This window comes from Tripterygium wilfordii, chromosome 2 (assembly GCF_013401445.1).
Source record: "Tripterygium wilfordii isolate XIE 37 chromosome 2, ASM1340144v1, whole genome shotgun sequence".
Lineage (NCBI taxonomy): Eukaryota > Viridiplantae > Streptophyta > Magnoliopsida > Celastrales > Celastraceae > Tripterygium > Tripterygium wilfordii.
In genome coordinates, this window is record NC_052233.1 from 10,768,703 (window position 1) to 10,784,816 (window position 16,114).

Here is a 16,114-nt window from a genome sequence, read left to right on the forward strand (position 1 = left end):
GCAATGTTTCTAGTTGTTTGCCATTGTTTAGGCTTGACTTAGTGCTTTCTTCTCCTATATATATCACTAACATAGATGTAAATGAATATACAATTTTCTCAACACCATACACAATTCTCTTTCTCTGTTTTCTTTACACCCTTTTGTCTCTAAATCATATAATTCTACAGAAAATGTTTCGAAGGGTTGATGCCTTCATCTAATTCGGATCAGTCCAGCATCGGCAAGTACTACAATATTTATTTATTTATTTTTTTTGCATTGTTGAATGGCTTAGAGTATATGGAACGGCAAAAATTAGAAATTTCAGAGAGAGGGAAGTGCCAGAAAAGTTCAGTCAAGCGTCAAAAAGAGATCAAAGGGTTGTTCTGTATCAGCAAGTCTTGACAATGTCCGAAATACCCTAACTGCATGTGTTGTATTGGTTCTTTTTGTTAAGCAAGGAGGGGTTAATATGGTATTTTACTCATATTATGTGTTTTTCACGGAGACAGGAACACGAAAAAGTGCCTGTTTTTCATGACCCATGGATTTAAGAATTTTCCTGGAAAATTGAGCTCTCCATAACACTCTTTTTGTCTCTCACTTTCTTTCTCTTCTATTCTTGTTGCCAATTCCGTTCAAATCACGCACGTACTTTGAAAAGAAGACCGAGAAGAAAGAAAGAGAGAATTCCAATACAGCTATACGAAACGGCACGCAACTAATATACCTATTCGCGAACACTTACTTAACTCCGACTTCAAGAATTTTGAGAAAAAGAACCTGAAGAATGGCGACGCTGCAGAAATTCAAGCTGCTGGCGACGCAATGCGGCGTGGCGCCGAGTCCAACCCGAAGCCCTAGGACTAGCCCTTTGGTCCAGCTCCGTCGCCGGAAAACAACCTTGCGAATGCTACTTAGTCGGAGTTCCAGCCGCTGCCGCTCACCTCCTCGCCGGCAAGAATTCTCGAATCAGGCTACAAGGATCGTGGTAGGAGATCTGGCTGAGAAGAAGAGCAACAAGGAGGAGTTGCCAGGACGCACACTGAAGGACTTGTTTGTGTCAACGCCGTCTTTAGAATCCGAAGCCGAAAATACAGCGACAAGCAAGATCGGATTCAACAGCGAAGGAGCATTTGCAGCAAAAATCAGCGGTGGGAGTTTTGGGGGTTTGAGAGATGAACCGGGTTCCCCAAGACCGGTATGGGTTGGGTTTAGGCACAGAATGCTACTGAGGAGGGCTTGGCGTCCCATGCTTGTTGCGATTCCCGAGTAAGAAGTATGGTTGCTCTGATCAGTGATCACAACTTCCATTTCACTTGTTTTGTTATGAGGATGCCATAATCTGATACTAAATTGGAACTCCTCTTCATCTTGTGAGGATGCCATGAATCCAGTAATTCAAATATTTTTTTGGTATTTCTTGCATCTAATCGTGCGCTTTCTAAGTTTCCTATTCTTTGATGTATCCATATTGAACCGATAAACCCGAAACAGTTAATGAATTATTGGTTCAAAGCCATCTTTGACGATGAATCAATAATTCGAAGTGTTTTTCTTACGTATTCTTAAACCCATTTTTATAAGTTCAATAGTTCTTCAAATAAAATTATTGACTATAGAAATATGTAGTTTTGTTTCTCGCACCAACAGAACCAGAAGCACCCCTTAATTCAAAGAAAGGACGGGTTAATCACATTTCATTTTGTTTCTAACATGGACAAAACCAGAAGAGCCCCTTATTTCAAATGGAGGACGGATTAATCACATACATTTCATTTGTTGTTGATGTGAGTGTTGATAGTTTCAATTATGAGTTCAATATCTTCTTGATTTTTTGTGTAAAGGGATTTAAGGTTCTCTGGTTTCAATTTGTAAAGAAACAGAAAAAGTAGATGATAAGGGAAGCAACTCTTATCTTCAAACGTCACAAATGGAGGGTATCTGGTTACCAATTAAAGTGACCTGGACCTGGCTGGCGTTGGAAGACCAGGAAAGCCAATCAGTAAAAGCATATAGGGCAAAACCTCCTCGAGCAAAGCAGAGACATGACTTGTCCTATAGGGAAAAGGTATGTATTTTGAATATAGTGGGTGGATATTATTCCTGCGCCAAGATTTGCATTGAAATGGTGGATATTGTCCCATCTTTCACTTTGCATCACGCTTTATTTTCTCACAAAGCTATTCAAAGCATTCACCCGTCTTTTCTTTATGGCCTGAATCAATCGGTCGATTGTACAGACCACTAGTAACAGAGGTTCGCTGGTTCTCCAGAAAAGGGATGGTGCTCATTCGCATATATCACTCTTTGTGACCCCGGCAAGAGTCAAAGAGCCCTACAATAGAAGTCACATATGGCCGGTTTATTTATCAGTGTGGAGTCCATAAAATTTTTTAAATTTCATAAACAGACTAAATGTCTCTAACAAAAACTGTAGCAACTTCTACTACAAGACTCCCTCATCTGCCCGACACCGTCCATAGGTTCAGCTTAGTTCACTACAACATCCCCTGTTGGCTGTTAAGCAATGCCTATGTAGGACAGCTAGATCAAACACCAAAAGAATCTATGGGACCAAACGTCGATACTATCATGTCCGACTTTCATAGCCTGTAAATGGACTAGTAATTCTTACATGCAAAGAACCATCACCGGTTGCAGTAGGCAGCAAGGCGACGGGAATCATATTCAAGAAGATGATGCAATTTTATTTGCTATAACATTGGAGAATCATAATCCTATTTTTATGGAAAATTTTCCCACACAATTGGGAGATGGGCCAAAAAAATTAATGGAAGGAAATAAGAACAATAATCAATCAATTTCCCGGAGATAGCTGTTCTTTGTTTCCAAGAGATATTGGGTGGGTGATATTATTTGATTGAGTTTGTGATTGCTGCAAAACAGTGTTGTTACTCCCCTTAGTGCCTCCATTTTCCTGCTGATGCTTCACGCCGCCATCAGCTTCAGTCTGGGAAGTTGAATGCTTAGGATATTGTAGTATAATGCGCTGCAGAAACCTATGTATCATCTCATAACTAGTAAATGTAATAACGGCAGAGGGAGTTGTTCTCAACAGATTAGTTGCACAACCGCGGTAAAAGCCAGGAAAACCTTCCTTACGGAACACCTTTTTAATGCAGTCAACAACCCCAGCATATTGAGCATCATGATGTCTGACATAACCTTGCTCTTGAAGCCTTGAACGCACAACCTAGGGATATGATATTTAACATTTTGATGATGTAGGACGAGATTTCGACCAGAAACACAGACAAATTCACGCAAACCAAAGGTGAGGGGAAGGGAGGACTAAAATACCTCGTGCGGGTATGTCAACACGGAGGCAAGTACTTTGGCTACTGAGGAAGCAATTGCAACGTCACCAGGACTCAGATTATCAACAGTGGTATTATCTGAGAAAATTAAATTATCATGATTAGCACCAATTGACTTAGAGTCACAACAGAATATTGCATACCATGCACCCAGAAAATAGATTGTAAGAAACGTTACCCATCTTGGCCATGTAAGACTTGATCTTCTCATACGCGGGAAACTGAATTGCAACATGGCTTATACCAGCCAACGAAGGAAGAATGCCACTGTTTCAGACAAAGACAGTATTTAGAGACATAACTGAAAAAAAAAATGAGATCAATCAGCGAGTCGCAGCAGAAAGAGGACAGATCTAGTTAATGCATCCACAGTTAAAATGATTCTTTTGATGCTAAAATTGAAACGCCCAAGGAACTAGATCCACATTTGCATTTCAAGGAACTACTCGACACAGACCTATAGAGTCCCCGTATGCCTTCCTCGTGTGCGATTCTTCTCAAAGCAGAAAATATGCCTTTGTATGGAACCACACCTGGCCTCATCCCTTGTGTCTAGCAACAACAGAATACAAATTGATGTCCCGATTAGAGCGTCAAGGGCAAATAAGATATCAAGTATCAGATCACTATAGGCAATATTAGAGTTGGGAAGATTGCGATGTATCACAACACAACAAAATCAGGCCTTTTAAACATTAAAAGTAAAAACAGGACGACAAACCCATCCTAAAATTATTGATGAAGAAAAAACTCCCGTAGACAAGGCTCCCGCAGTGGGCAAGGTCGGGAATAGACAAAATGTACGCAGATCATACTCTCACATAATATGTGGAGAGACTGTTGCCAGGAATTGAACCTGTGAGCACTATGTTGCAACCCTGCAATTCTACCTTTGGGCTACATGAAGAAAATTTATCAGAAATAGAGAAGGGAGGACAAGTTGGTTAGCCTGGATTTAATCTAACTTAACAAAGTGAATTGATACACTTGCCAGTCATATTTATAGGAAAAGAAGGGAGCTAATACATACATATCAAGGACACATCAATAACCCCCGCCCAACCTACCTTGTACTTGCCTAGAGAAACTTCGATATGACTTAAACTTTTTTAACACTCATAATTTCGGTTATATTCTTTCTGATATACAGTTAAAACTAATACTGATGTGAAGCAAATTCTCCAAAACAGGGCACTTTCTTTCCTTGGACTTTCAAGAAGGTTAAAAGAAGAGTTTCTATCAATCTTATAATTGCGAACTTTAGCCCAAAAATGGAGAACAAAATTAGGATTGGGCACCCAATTAGAAAAGAGATGTATGATAAAATATGTATGATAAAACCGCAGATGACTGTTGCTAATGCACATAAAAAGATCAAGGATGTAAGAAAATTAGGCTTACTTGGAGTCTGGTCTTAACAACCCACAACGGATTTGTTGCAATAGATGTTGCAGCTCCAGCCCCCGCAGCAGCTACCATATTAGCACCAATTGTGAGTTGACCATTGCCATCACCTGCAATAGGACATAAAAAGTTTATAACCCCATCCACCAAAAAGGATCAACTGCTTCATGCAATAGAGATGAGCACAACCCATAAAGCAGCTAGCAACCATGGAAAAAAAAAAACCAACCATGTGAATGAAGTAGGCCTTTTAGTTGCTCATAGACTGCGAAATACACCTAAAAATGAAATCAGCACCCTCGTCACTGATAGAGCTATAGAAAGTAAAAATAGGATTGTGGATTTGGACAGAGAAACAAGACAGTTTATACTAATCAACTCAAGAAATAAATCTAGGCAATGGTATCAAAGTAATTTTATAAAGAAAATTCGGAATTTGTTCTTGAACGTGGAAAAATGAGTTCAATTAAGTTGTGAAAAGATATTGTCTTATTCCTTATCTTTTCCTGAGGGAGAGGGAGGATGGTGTGCTTCCATAATAAAAATTTTCAACATTATTACATCACAGTTTAGAGCATGAAAATTCCCTTTAGTCAAAATACAGGTCGAAGTAAACACTCAATGAGCTAGACCACTGTGACTTCCAGAGAATTGACGAGAAAATATGGCTTAAGATGATATAGTAAAAATAAGTAGCAACTATCAACACAAAAAACTTACACAGAGAGAGGAATTTTTTTTGAATGCATCATATACTCTCGGTATATAGCATTTAAGTGCGAGTTTATGGAACTCTACACTTTTTGGCACCATTGATAGCATCATAAACACTCTAATGGCATCATTCAGACGAATAAACACGTAGCAAAAAAATGACGAGGTGATAACAGGAAAACTATAAATAACACTCACTGCCCAGTTCGGAAGGAGCGCTAATAAAGTTGGAGAGAGTCCGCGATACATTCCCCTAAGACCTTCAGTCCTCACTATGTTCTGTAAGCTTGTGACAATGATACTACCTGAAGGTAGACAAGGTAGAAATTAGCTCATCAAAGCATAAAGAAAAGATTAACCATTTAATTTTCACGTTTGAAACAGGAAAAACAGAGGATTTGAAGTTATTGAAGACTCTACTATTCATGACATTGTGAGTCGTCTCAAAGAAAGTCCAATGTAAGTCATTCTAAACTGCAAAGTTAAGCAACTAATCATAAACGTGGTTCGATATTCCTTGGAGCCATCTGGCAATGGTTCAATTCCATCCATTACTTTGCAATATGTCCTTTTCTCATATAAACTCGTTAAGAACGAGCTCTACAGAAATACTTATTTCCAATAGGCACACTAGTTAATGCTATGGAAAACAATTAACTCAATTCCGCATGCTTGGGGCCACAAAGATTCTGGTATACCTCCGCGACTAGAAACCGGAGCTTGAGGTAGGCCATGGACTTGTAGCCTTGTCTTTATAACATCCAAGGGGCACATAAAAGTCGCCGCAATCGCGCCTGCAAAGTTACATAAATTAAGTGATGAGCAAAACTAACGCAGAGTACCAAGAAACTGCCCTAGCATGCAATGCGACACAAAATTAATACTTTTGAATTTTCGTAAATGGTTGAATCGCGAATTAACCCCGAATACTACAATCTAAAGGAAACCCAAACACAAATTTAACGACAACAGTTGAATAAACCTGCAACGGCGCCGGAACCGGCGTGGCATAATAATTTCCTGGGACTCCGACCAGGGGACGATTCCTTATCTTCACTCATTCTTCGTCTACAATTCCAAAACCTCTATAACACCAAAGGAAAATCCCATCGCAGATCTATAAATATGTGTTGAGACACAGTTCTGCCAGTTACATTGACCGACGCTTGCGGGTTTTCTGGGTTGTCGTGTTTGAAGGGTTTGAGAGACTTTATACAACGCGTAAGAAACTAAAAAACAGAAATTGCTTTGAAAAGAAAGAAGAATTCCTTTGACGAGTTAGAATTTGGAGTCAGATATATGAATTTGCGTTCAGAATTTGAAAAATCAAAAAGCGACGAGGGTCGGTCTGCCTCCGCAATAGACGAGTAAAGGGAAGGGAAAGATCCCTCGCGTTCTTCCATGTCTCGGCTGGTCTTGTTATTTTGTGCGTTGGGGAAGCTGATGATGACGTCACATCAGTTGATTCTGTCTATAAATAAATAACTGCTTTGTGAGCCTTAACTCTAATGGGCCTGCAAGGAGCCCATTGATAATTCATAATTGGGCCTATCCACCCACGAAAAACTACAAATTATCAGGCGGAGCCATGTTTTGGGCTGGGCCTGGAGCTCATGTTTCAAGTCCACACAATGTCAGGTGATAGCAGCCCAACCCAAGTGGCACCATAGTGCCTGTTGCCGGTTTTCTGCAAAAGAAAAGAAAAGAAAAGAAAAGCTTCATGGAAATAACTTCGAGAAACAAATAAAGCCCCAGACTTATATTATTCGTGGGGCAGATAACCGGGTCAAGTGCCACTATTAAATGACCAATATTTTGTATTCTTTCTTACAAATAGGTGTGTTTGTGCGAACAAGGGCCCTGCAGTAAAATATCTCCGATGGGCGATGGCCATCACAAATATCCGGTTTGTTGATCAAATTCAAAAATTATGTGGACTTTACGTTGCTAAATATACTGGACGTTAGTAATTCAAACTGCAGGGTAAATTCTACTACAGAGACTCTCAAATTGCAGAAAAATTATAGTAGCTTCTAGTGCGACGCCCTTCACTCTTCACCAGTGTTTTGTTAAAGTAAAAACTGTAGAGATGCAAGGCATGACTACGCGTAGGGGTGGTAAAACTCTGTTTGATTAGAATGATTGAATTTTTTTAACCTGGATTAAATAAAATTTGGACATAAGTTATATATCTGAAATTCAGGCTCAAACATTTTTGTCAGGTTTAAAACTAGGTCTAGGTTCAAACATAAAAATCTTGTTTGATTTACTTATCCGAACCCTAACATGTATTAGGTTATTGTTCGGATTTAAATCAGTCAGAGCTTGATCAATTAAGTATGTCTGAAATCTAATCCAATCGGTCTGAATATGTAAATATTTCATAAACACGTATTGTTATCCGATCCGACACTAATCTTGAACCCATTTTTTTTGGCCACCCCTAACAGGCACTATTGGTCCATTCGTGTTAGAAAACCATTATTAGTACGGGAAATCATATGATTACGGAGACAATCAGCCTCTTTCATGAATTAATTGCTAAATGGTGTGTGACATTATTCACGTATTATAGAATGACACGTGTCAACATCCAGTTTGCTAGCATTCCCCAAGACCGTTCAGTTCAATTCCATTAATCAGAAGAATTAAGGGCAGTATTAATGATTAATCTTTAATCTAAATACCAAGAATCGTTAAGTAGCACCAAATGTTAAGGATACTTTAGTCATTTCACTCAACATTACCACCATTAGAGCAATTGCAATGATCCCATTTTGTTGGGTCAATAAAAACCAATATTGGGTCCCACCTCTATTACATAAAAAATCAAGCCAAACACATCTCTCAACAGTCACATCAACAAAACACATCTCCCAATATAGCCACATCAACAAAACACAAATTTCTATACATTTTTCCTTCCCACTCAACATGGAGTCCAACAAATTCTCATTTCCTCCATATTGTCCACAATAAAACTAAACCAAAACACAATCTTCCAATACAACCACATCAGCAAAACACATCTCCCAATACAATCACATCAGTAACACAAAAAACTCAATACAACCATATCAACAAAACACAAAACCACATACATATTTGTTGGTCCATACAAACTAATACCATTGCAAGTGCTCTTGCTGAAAAAACCTTTTCCCATCCCCTTATTTACAATCATACCCTCCTCCTCCACTCTCCGCTTTACCAATGAACCGTCGCACCAAAACACAGACTTTACTTCACTCTCCACGCCTCTCTCTCTCTCTCGCAAAAATGGCGAAACCTACTTTCTTTATCACCCACATTGCCTTTTCTCTGTTACTCTGCTTCTCACTCACCGGAGCTTCTCTGAACCCAGATTTGGAACCATTGATGCAGTTCAAAGCCGCATCAGACGCAGCCAACAAGCTCACAACATGGAACTCCACCACCGACCCTTGCACCAGTTGGACCGGCGTCTCTTGTCTCAAAAACCGAGTCTCACATCTCGTCCTCGAAAACCTTGATCTCCATGGCCCTCTGGAGCCCTTGGCCGCTCTCACTCAACTACGGGTCCTTAGCTTGAAACAGAACCTATTCTCTGGCTCTATTCCCGACCTCTCTAACTTTACTGCTCTCAAGCTTCTCTTCTTGTCTCACAACAACTTCACCGGTGATTTCCCTGCATCTGTAACTTCGCTTTTCAGGTTGTACCGTCTCGATCTGTCGTTCAACAACTTTACAGGCAAGATTCCAGAGACGGTCAACCGTTTGACTCATTTACTCACTCTTCGTCTCGAGAACAACTTGTTTTCTGGTTCGATTACCGGTTTGAATATGCCTAACTTGCAAGATTTCAACGTCACCGGAAACCGGATATCCGGCGAAATACCAAAATCGCTGGCCGGATTCTCTGAATCGTCTTTTGCGGAAAACGCGGGTCTGTGTGGATCTCCGATGCAGAGTTGTAAAGGCATTGTAAGTGACCCAACAAAACCCGGATCCGACGGGGCTGTAGGTTCACCAGTAATTCCGGCTAATAACCCGAAAACGGTACCATCATCACCAAGTGCAATGCCTTCAAGTACAGAACCCCAAAGCCCCACAAATCGACGACACAATGGAGCAGCTAAAATAAGTCCAGTAGCTCTAATCGCAATCATCCTCGGCGATGTTTTAGTCCTTGCGCTGATCTCTCTCCTTCTCTACTGCTACTTCTGGCGCAATTACGTGGCCAAAATGAGTGACGGCAAGCGCTCAAAACTCCTGGAGAGCGAGAAGATTGTCTACTCGTCCAGCCCGTACCCGAACCAGGTTGGGTACGAGCGGGGTACGATAGTATTCTTCGATGGGGTGAAGCGATTTGAGCTGGAAGACTTGCTTCGTGCCTCTGCTGAAATGCTTGGGAAGGGAGGATTTGGGACTGCTTACAAAGCGGTGCTCGATGATGGGAATGTGGTTGCAGTGAAGCGGCTTAAGGATGCGAATGTCGGCGGGAGGAAGGAGTTTGAGCAGCATATAGAGGTGTTAGGAAGGTTGAGGCATCATAATTTGGTTAGCTTGAAGGCTTACTACTTTGCCAGGGAAGAGAAATTGCTGGTCTACGATTACATGCCTAACGGGAGCTTGTTTTGGCTTCTTCATGGTACGTCTAATTCCATTAATTTCCTTGTTCTCTCTTCTTGCTTTCATTTCCTAATTATTTCTCGTAGTGGTAGAAATTCAAACGCAAACAAATTAGAGTGAGCGGGCATGCACGAATTTGTTTTCTTGACAGTCTACTTAGTATTTACGCCTTAAAAACGCATTTTGATATCTCACTCGGTTAATCCGATAAGGGATTACGTGACTCTTTAATTTCTACTGTGAATTAAAGACGAGGTAACAGTTATGCACAAAGACAAAACGTTGCAGCTTTACTTTTATTTTATTATGATTTGAAAATTGGGTTTACTGTTAATGGAGGTGGCTCTGTACACTTCCAGCTTTATAATGTGCGCCTCTATTTAACGCTTTTTGTTCTTTTCATAATATTAAAGTGTCTGTCGTCTCCCTGCTTTTCTTCTCTGCTATTTGTTTCAGTAATACGACCAAAAAGTAAACCCTGACCTATCTTTTCCCCTTAGTGGACCCCATAGTCAATTCTGTGTTTGGGCCCGAGCCCATAAGCCTAACCTGCTTGATGCTGACCAGTGATACTGCCCCCAGTGTCAAACGTGTAATTTCTTGAAAGTCGAGGGGTTAATGTTTTTTTTTTCTCGACAGGTAACCGTGGGCCCGGGCGTACCCCGTTGGACTGGACGACAAGGCTCAAAATAGCAGCAGGAGCGGCCCGTGGGCTTGCCTTTATTCACAACTCGTGTAAGTCTCTCAGGCTGGCCCACGGTAATGTCAAGTCCACAAACATCCTACTGGACGTCACGGGCAATGCACGTGTTTCAGATTTTGGACTCTCGGCATTTGCATCCCCAACCGCCTCTGCCCCAAGATCCAACGGTTACCGTGCGCCGGAATCATCCGACGGTCGAAAAGCCACCCAGAAATCTGACGTTTACTCTTTCGGGGTTCTTCTCTTAGAGCTGCTCACGGGGAAGTGTCCGTCTGCTGTCGATGCTGGTGTGCCCGGGTGTGCGTACGGTGGGGCTGTAGATTTACCTAGGTGGGTCCAGTCTGTTGTGAGGGAAGAATGGACGGCGGAGGTTTTTGATTTGGAGCTGATGCGGTACAAAGATATAGAGGAGGAAATGGTGGGGTTGTTGCAGATTGCATTGTCTTGTACTATTGTTTCGCCTGATCAACGGCCTAGGATGAGTCACGTCGTCAAGATGATTGAGGAGATGAGAGGCGTTGAGGTTTCTCCTTGCCACGAAACGCTCGGGTCTGTCTCCGAATCGCCGTGCTTGTCGGAGGACACTTGCGGAGCTAGCCAGTGATGGTGAGTTTATTTCTCTCTATAAACCACTGTAGTGATGGATGCCTTGATGTTGATATAGAGAATATGAGATTTTGATTTTGCCCTCTTTTTATAATTCATTTCAATTCCGGATTTTCTTATGTTAATTGAAGGAAGGATGAATAGAGTTTTGGATTCGATGAAGAATATATATAAAAGACTCTTGCTTTTTTGCTTACTCTGCTAGAATGAAATTTTCAGAATTTCAATCAAGTGAGTTTGGCGTATTTTTACCAATGATCATCTGCAAATCATCATCGGTTGAGATGGTGAACTTGATAATGCTAATTATTAGCGCAAGTAGGAGATCATAAATTGAATTCGCATGCATGGACGTTTCCATCATCGCAATTTGCGAGATGGATCTTTATTTAATCCAATGTGTGCGAATGTCTCACTACGTTATCTTCCTACATTGTGGTTCGACCTTAGTCTCAAATGATCCATGGAGTTGTGGGTCTTCCATGTGGATCGACCTAAGTCTCAATTGATTTATGAGGTTGCGGGTCTTTCATGTGGATAAGAGTTTGTTCATGGGATTGTGAGGTCTTCCATTTGACCCAATCAATTGTCCGGTAGGTAGCGAAAAAGAAAGAGTTTGGCTTATTTTTCTTGGTTTTGTTTGAAAAATACACGTCTTGCCCAAAAAAGAGACTACAAAGAATAAAAAAAAAACACTGAAAATCATAAAGGGCTCTCTTTTGTACCCAAAAATTATTACAGAAGAATGAAGAATACTTACATGTCAACCCCCCAAACTCTATTCCCCGAATTGCATCACTTTTGGTGCAAATCTCAACAGCCTGTCTAATGCATGAGGCAAGAATTTCCTAGCAAACAAGAAACAAATGTTGGTGTTGGGATTACCATTATATTCACATCTACTCCCACTTCTCATCCTCTCCAGAAACTCTTTTGTCACTTGAGTTCTAATAAACTTAGCTGGGTGAGGACCACCATGTGACCAATCAACCCAAGTCAAGCTCCTGTTCGAGTTCCTCTCCCCAAATTTAATACTCACAAATGTTGGTAAATAATGTTCATCTGCATAACAATTGTTCTTGCAATGCTTTTTGAATAGGGGGAAGTATTTCTTATCTGAGACAACTTCAATGGCTAAATCTCTGTCCATCTCGAACCATTGGGAACCTTTTCTCCATTGCTCAATTGTAATCTCTGGACTCATATGTTGGTTGTATCGGCCTCGACCGACAGGTCCTGGCATATCGTAGGACCCCACGAAGTTTCGGGTTGAGTTAATTAGGTATGAATAGGTGGTGGAGAAGTTGAAGAGGGGAATACATGTTTCTGAAAGAAGAACAAAACGTTGGTTTGAGATGTCTAGCAGAGCATTCGCAAGAAGGCGACGCTCTGCTTCGATCATGTTCACATTTCCCCATTGAACTTCCTGCATTTGTTAGGAGAAGATCAATAGTGTTAATGCCATATTTTTGGCCACACAAGTGATAATATCATGTAAACTAAATAAACAAAGAATTAAGGTCAAAACTCAATTCAGGGCTACAAAATTGAAAAATGATAAAGATCCCAGTTGGGATCTTGGGATCTCAATTGTCCCAGCTGCTGAGTTGGATGCATAGAATTCAAATGAATTCGTGAAACTCCACATGATACACATAAAATCTTATGCGTACATTTCAACAGCACGGATTACTGGGATACCTATCATAACTGCTCCAAAATTCTCATAACAGCCAACCCCCTTAAATGTTTTAGGCCATATTACATGGTTCATTGATGATGTATTATCATCTACAACCATCAACATTAATGTGCTTGCTTTGATTGGTATGCATAAATTGGTCCACCAAAGAAAGTATAAGCTAATCATTATCTTATGATTGATGGTGTTGTGTCCATTAGACACTTATCAAATGAGATCATATAGGATCCAAGAAAAAAACTATACATGTTACAACTTAATCAACATATAATTCTTTTTCCTCTGATTTTATGAAATATTAGGAAATTTAATGGAAAAAATACCGATTGAAATGGCCTGAATTTTCTCTCGGAAAACAGAGGAACACAGTAGGAAAGACTATAATTGGAATAGATATCTAAATACTGTACAAGAAATTAAACTAACCTTACTGGGAATTCTCCTGCCATGGAACACTGGACTTTCTGGTTCTGATTCATTATAAGATGGATCTGAGTGCACGTAAATTGAGTACATCCCTTCATGCCCCTTGAAGAACTTTTCCCACAAGGGAGACATCAAAACTGGTCCCCTCGTTAAGAACATGAATGCAACCTTAGGAACCCGATCGAACGGGTATTCGCGAATCCTCGGAGCCATTGAAGCTCTCCACAGCAATTCCTCATCTTCCATGTCATGAGTGATATTAGGTGGTTTTAGATAATCTTCCAATCCTATGCGACTGGTAGGTGATGGTGTAGTTGGTGCTAATGACGATGTAGAGAGAGAGAATTGGGTGATTCGTAAACTGAACAAGATGTCCTTGAGATAGAAACCGATTAAAATCCCAAAACTTATACCAAATGCGAATAAGATTGAAGATGAGAGGAGATTGAGGAATTGAATCTGGGTATTGAACAGCTTGGTGAATGGAGTCGGAAAGTTTTGATTTTGGCTCTTCATTTCTAAGAGAAAGAAACACAGAAAACCAGAACAAGAAGAAGAAGAAGAAGAAGAAGAGATTGGATTGGATTGGGTTTATCAAGAATAACACTTCTTTTTTGCTTTCAATACAAGAGATGTAGTAGAAACCGGTGATGAATATTAATAAAATACTAAAAATTTCCTTTTGCAAATGCAAGTTTACTGCAAAAAATGTTTGTTTTTTCTTAAGAAAAAAAGTAGTCTAAAAGCTGAAAGATGAAGAAACCACGAGTTCAAGAGAGAAGTCGACCAAAGACAAAGTCTCTGTCTTTCTGAGGGTTAGAACCAACCACCTGGTTTTATAGGGTAGAGAAGCAATTGGAAGATTCAATTAGGGTTTAATAATTACTGAAATTTCCATAGTTACCGAGTTAGTTAGTAAATCTCCTGGATTTCAGCCACGTTATGATTATCAAATTATATCATGACTTAAAAATCTGTTGTTCACACATTTGGAATGAAAGACATTTCATGTAGGCTTTGAAAGCTATGTCTGCTGGTCAAGCCCCAATGTAAGCCGCCTTCCTTTCCTAAGTGGCTGCCTGTTTCCGTGTACAAGTTGTGTAATGAATCTCACAGGAAGTTCCAATGTTTGGACGAAGATTCCACGACACATACGACGACAACACATTGTACAAATTAAAGTATTTCGTGTAGTTAATTACCTTTAATACAGTCTTAATCACACAATTTATCTGTGAAATTAGTTTCATTACAAATTTACAATGCTATGACATGTCGTTTGCATTGCTTGTTACCAATCAAGGCTGGCCGCGTTGATGATTATGTGTTAGTGTTTAGGATATATATATGTTTTGTTTTTTTTTCAAACTTTAGATTTTGGTTTTGGGATTCATATTCTGCTCGGCAGATGGGTTCAAGAGAGAGTTGGGAGGGGTTGAGGGGAGTTGACTTGGGAGTAGGTCTGCACACAAACCGAGAACTAATTGAGCAGTTCTGACTCGAGCTCGATTAGGCTCAGTTCGAGTTTGTGTTTACCAAGCTCGAGTTCAATTTGAATTTTAACATCGGACTCTATATATTTACACCCTATGATTTGTCAAAATATTTGAACAGAGTGAGACGATCTAATTATCGAAAATCTATATAAAGCAAAAATCCATAATTCTAAAACAAAAATGAAGTAATTAATAAATGAACAGGAGGATGTCTTTGCCGAAAGGAGCTTCAAGGAAATAGCACCCGGTGGAATGCAAAGGCTTTCCATCGCATGCTGAAAATTCAGTCCACTTTGATGGCATTCTTTTTTCTTTTTCTGTTTTTTTCCCCTTCCCTTTCTAATCAATGATTAGTAATATTTTATTATTATAATTATTACATGCTTAAAACATATTTATTACTTACTCTTTTTTAAATTAAAAAAAATAGAATCTTCTGTTAAAGTAAAAGTTGACCCTTAAAACTACTGCATAAGGGTTAAAAAGGATTTGGGGGGGGGTCAAAGTCTAATATGAGACCCAGTCCACTGTGGAAGAGAGGATAAAGCATCTATATTATATATGTGATGCTTTGATTGGTACATATATATGAAATGAAGATGACATTAGTTGATATTACATGATAATGTCAGCATTACTTGTCTAGCATTACTTGTCTTGTTGGAAAATTGAGATTGAAACAACTAACTAACGGTCCGATTCAATAATCAGATTCTTCAAACTTGTCTTTTGTTTCATTGACTTTAGTTTTTCACATATTATCTATCAGTAGTACTCAATTAATTTTCTTTGTCTTCTCTTAAATTTAAATGTCTCACTCTCCTCCATAACATACGAAGGCTCTAAAGTTTGGTCAATCCAATATTTACCATGATGATCCACCTTGGGACTCCCCCTTTACATGTTTAATCTCGAGAACAATAGAGGTGTCAAACAGGTTGGATGGTTGTTGATTTGTTGATCAAGGTCAATGTGTCGTGCTATGCCCGGCTCGACACATCTTCACGGTTTGGGTTGGGGTTTCCGACCTGTCTAGCTTGGCTCGACTTTAATTTTTCAAAGCTTTTTTAATAGTTAAATAGGGGAATAATAAATATAAATGAAGTTGTGGCGTAGTAGTTAGGACTGA

At 39.8% G+C, this 16,114-nt stretch overlaps 4 protein-coding genes across 4 annotated transcripts; 2 read left to right on the top strand and 2 right to left on the bottom strand.

Annotated features, from left to right (window-relative positions):
• The first annotated feature begins 537 nt into the window (after nucleotides 1-537).
• LOC119979987 lies at nucleotides 538-1,410 on the top strand. The gene has a single exon (XM_038822624.1). It carries the CDS (start codon nucleotides 773-775, stop codon nucleotides 1,256-1,258), a length of 486 nt encoding a protein of 161 aa, XP_038678552.1. The 5' UTR covers nucleotides 538-772; the 3' UTR covers nucleotides 1,259-1,410.
• Nucleotides 1,411-2,556: 1,146 nt separating this feature from the next.
• On the bottom strand, nucleotides 2,557-6,869 carry LOC120006189 (nicotinamide adenine dinucleotide transporter 1, chloroplastic-like). The gene is made up of 9 exons (XM_038856131.1): nucleotides 6,424-6,869; nucleotides 6,140-6,235; nucleotides 5,640-5,746; nucleotides 4,957-5,005; nucleotides 4,725-4,837; nucleotides 3,781-3,875; nucleotides 3,502-3,590; nucleotides 3,307-3,401; nucleotides 2,557-3,199 (listed from the first exon to the last, which is right to left on the bottom strand). The coding sequence occupies exons 1-9, from the start codon at nucleotides 6,500-6,502 to the stop codon at nucleotides 2,804-2,806; spliced, it is 1,119 nt and encodes a 372-aa protein (XP_038712059.1). The 5' UTR covers nucleotides 6,503-6,869; the 3' UTR covers nucleotides 2,557-2,803.
• A 1,783-nt stretch (nucleotides 6,870-8,652) lies between these two features.
• LOC120005792 (probable leucine-rich repeat receptor-like protein kinase At1g68400) lies at nucleotides 8,653-11,557 on the top strand. Its single transcript, XM_038855618.1, has 2 exons — nucleotides 8,653-10,071; nucleotides 10,692-11,557. Exons 1-2 carry the CDS (start codon nucleotides 8,655-8,657, stop codon nucleotides 11,357-11,359), a joined length of 2,085 nt encoding a protein of 694 aa, XP_038711546.1. The 5' UTR covers nucleotides 8,653-8,654; the 3' UTR covers nucleotides 11,360-11,557.
• Nucleotides 11,558-11,967: 410 nt separating this feature from the next.
• LOC120005799 (glycosyltransferase BC10-like) lies at nucleotides 11,968-14,308 on the bottom strand. Its single transcript, XM_038855631.1, has 2 exons — nucleotides 13,490-14,308; nucleotides 11,968-12,787 (listed from the first exon to the last, which is right to left on the bottom strand). The coding sequence occupies exons 1-2, from the start codon at nucleotides 14,003-14,005 to the stop codon at nucleotides 12,140-12,142; spliced, it is 1,164 nt and encodes a 387-aa protein (XP_038711559.1). The 5' UTR covers nucleotides 14,006-14,308; the 3' UTR covers nucleotides 11,968-12,139.
• Between the last annotated feature and the right edge of the window lie 1,806 nt (nucleotides 14,309-16,114).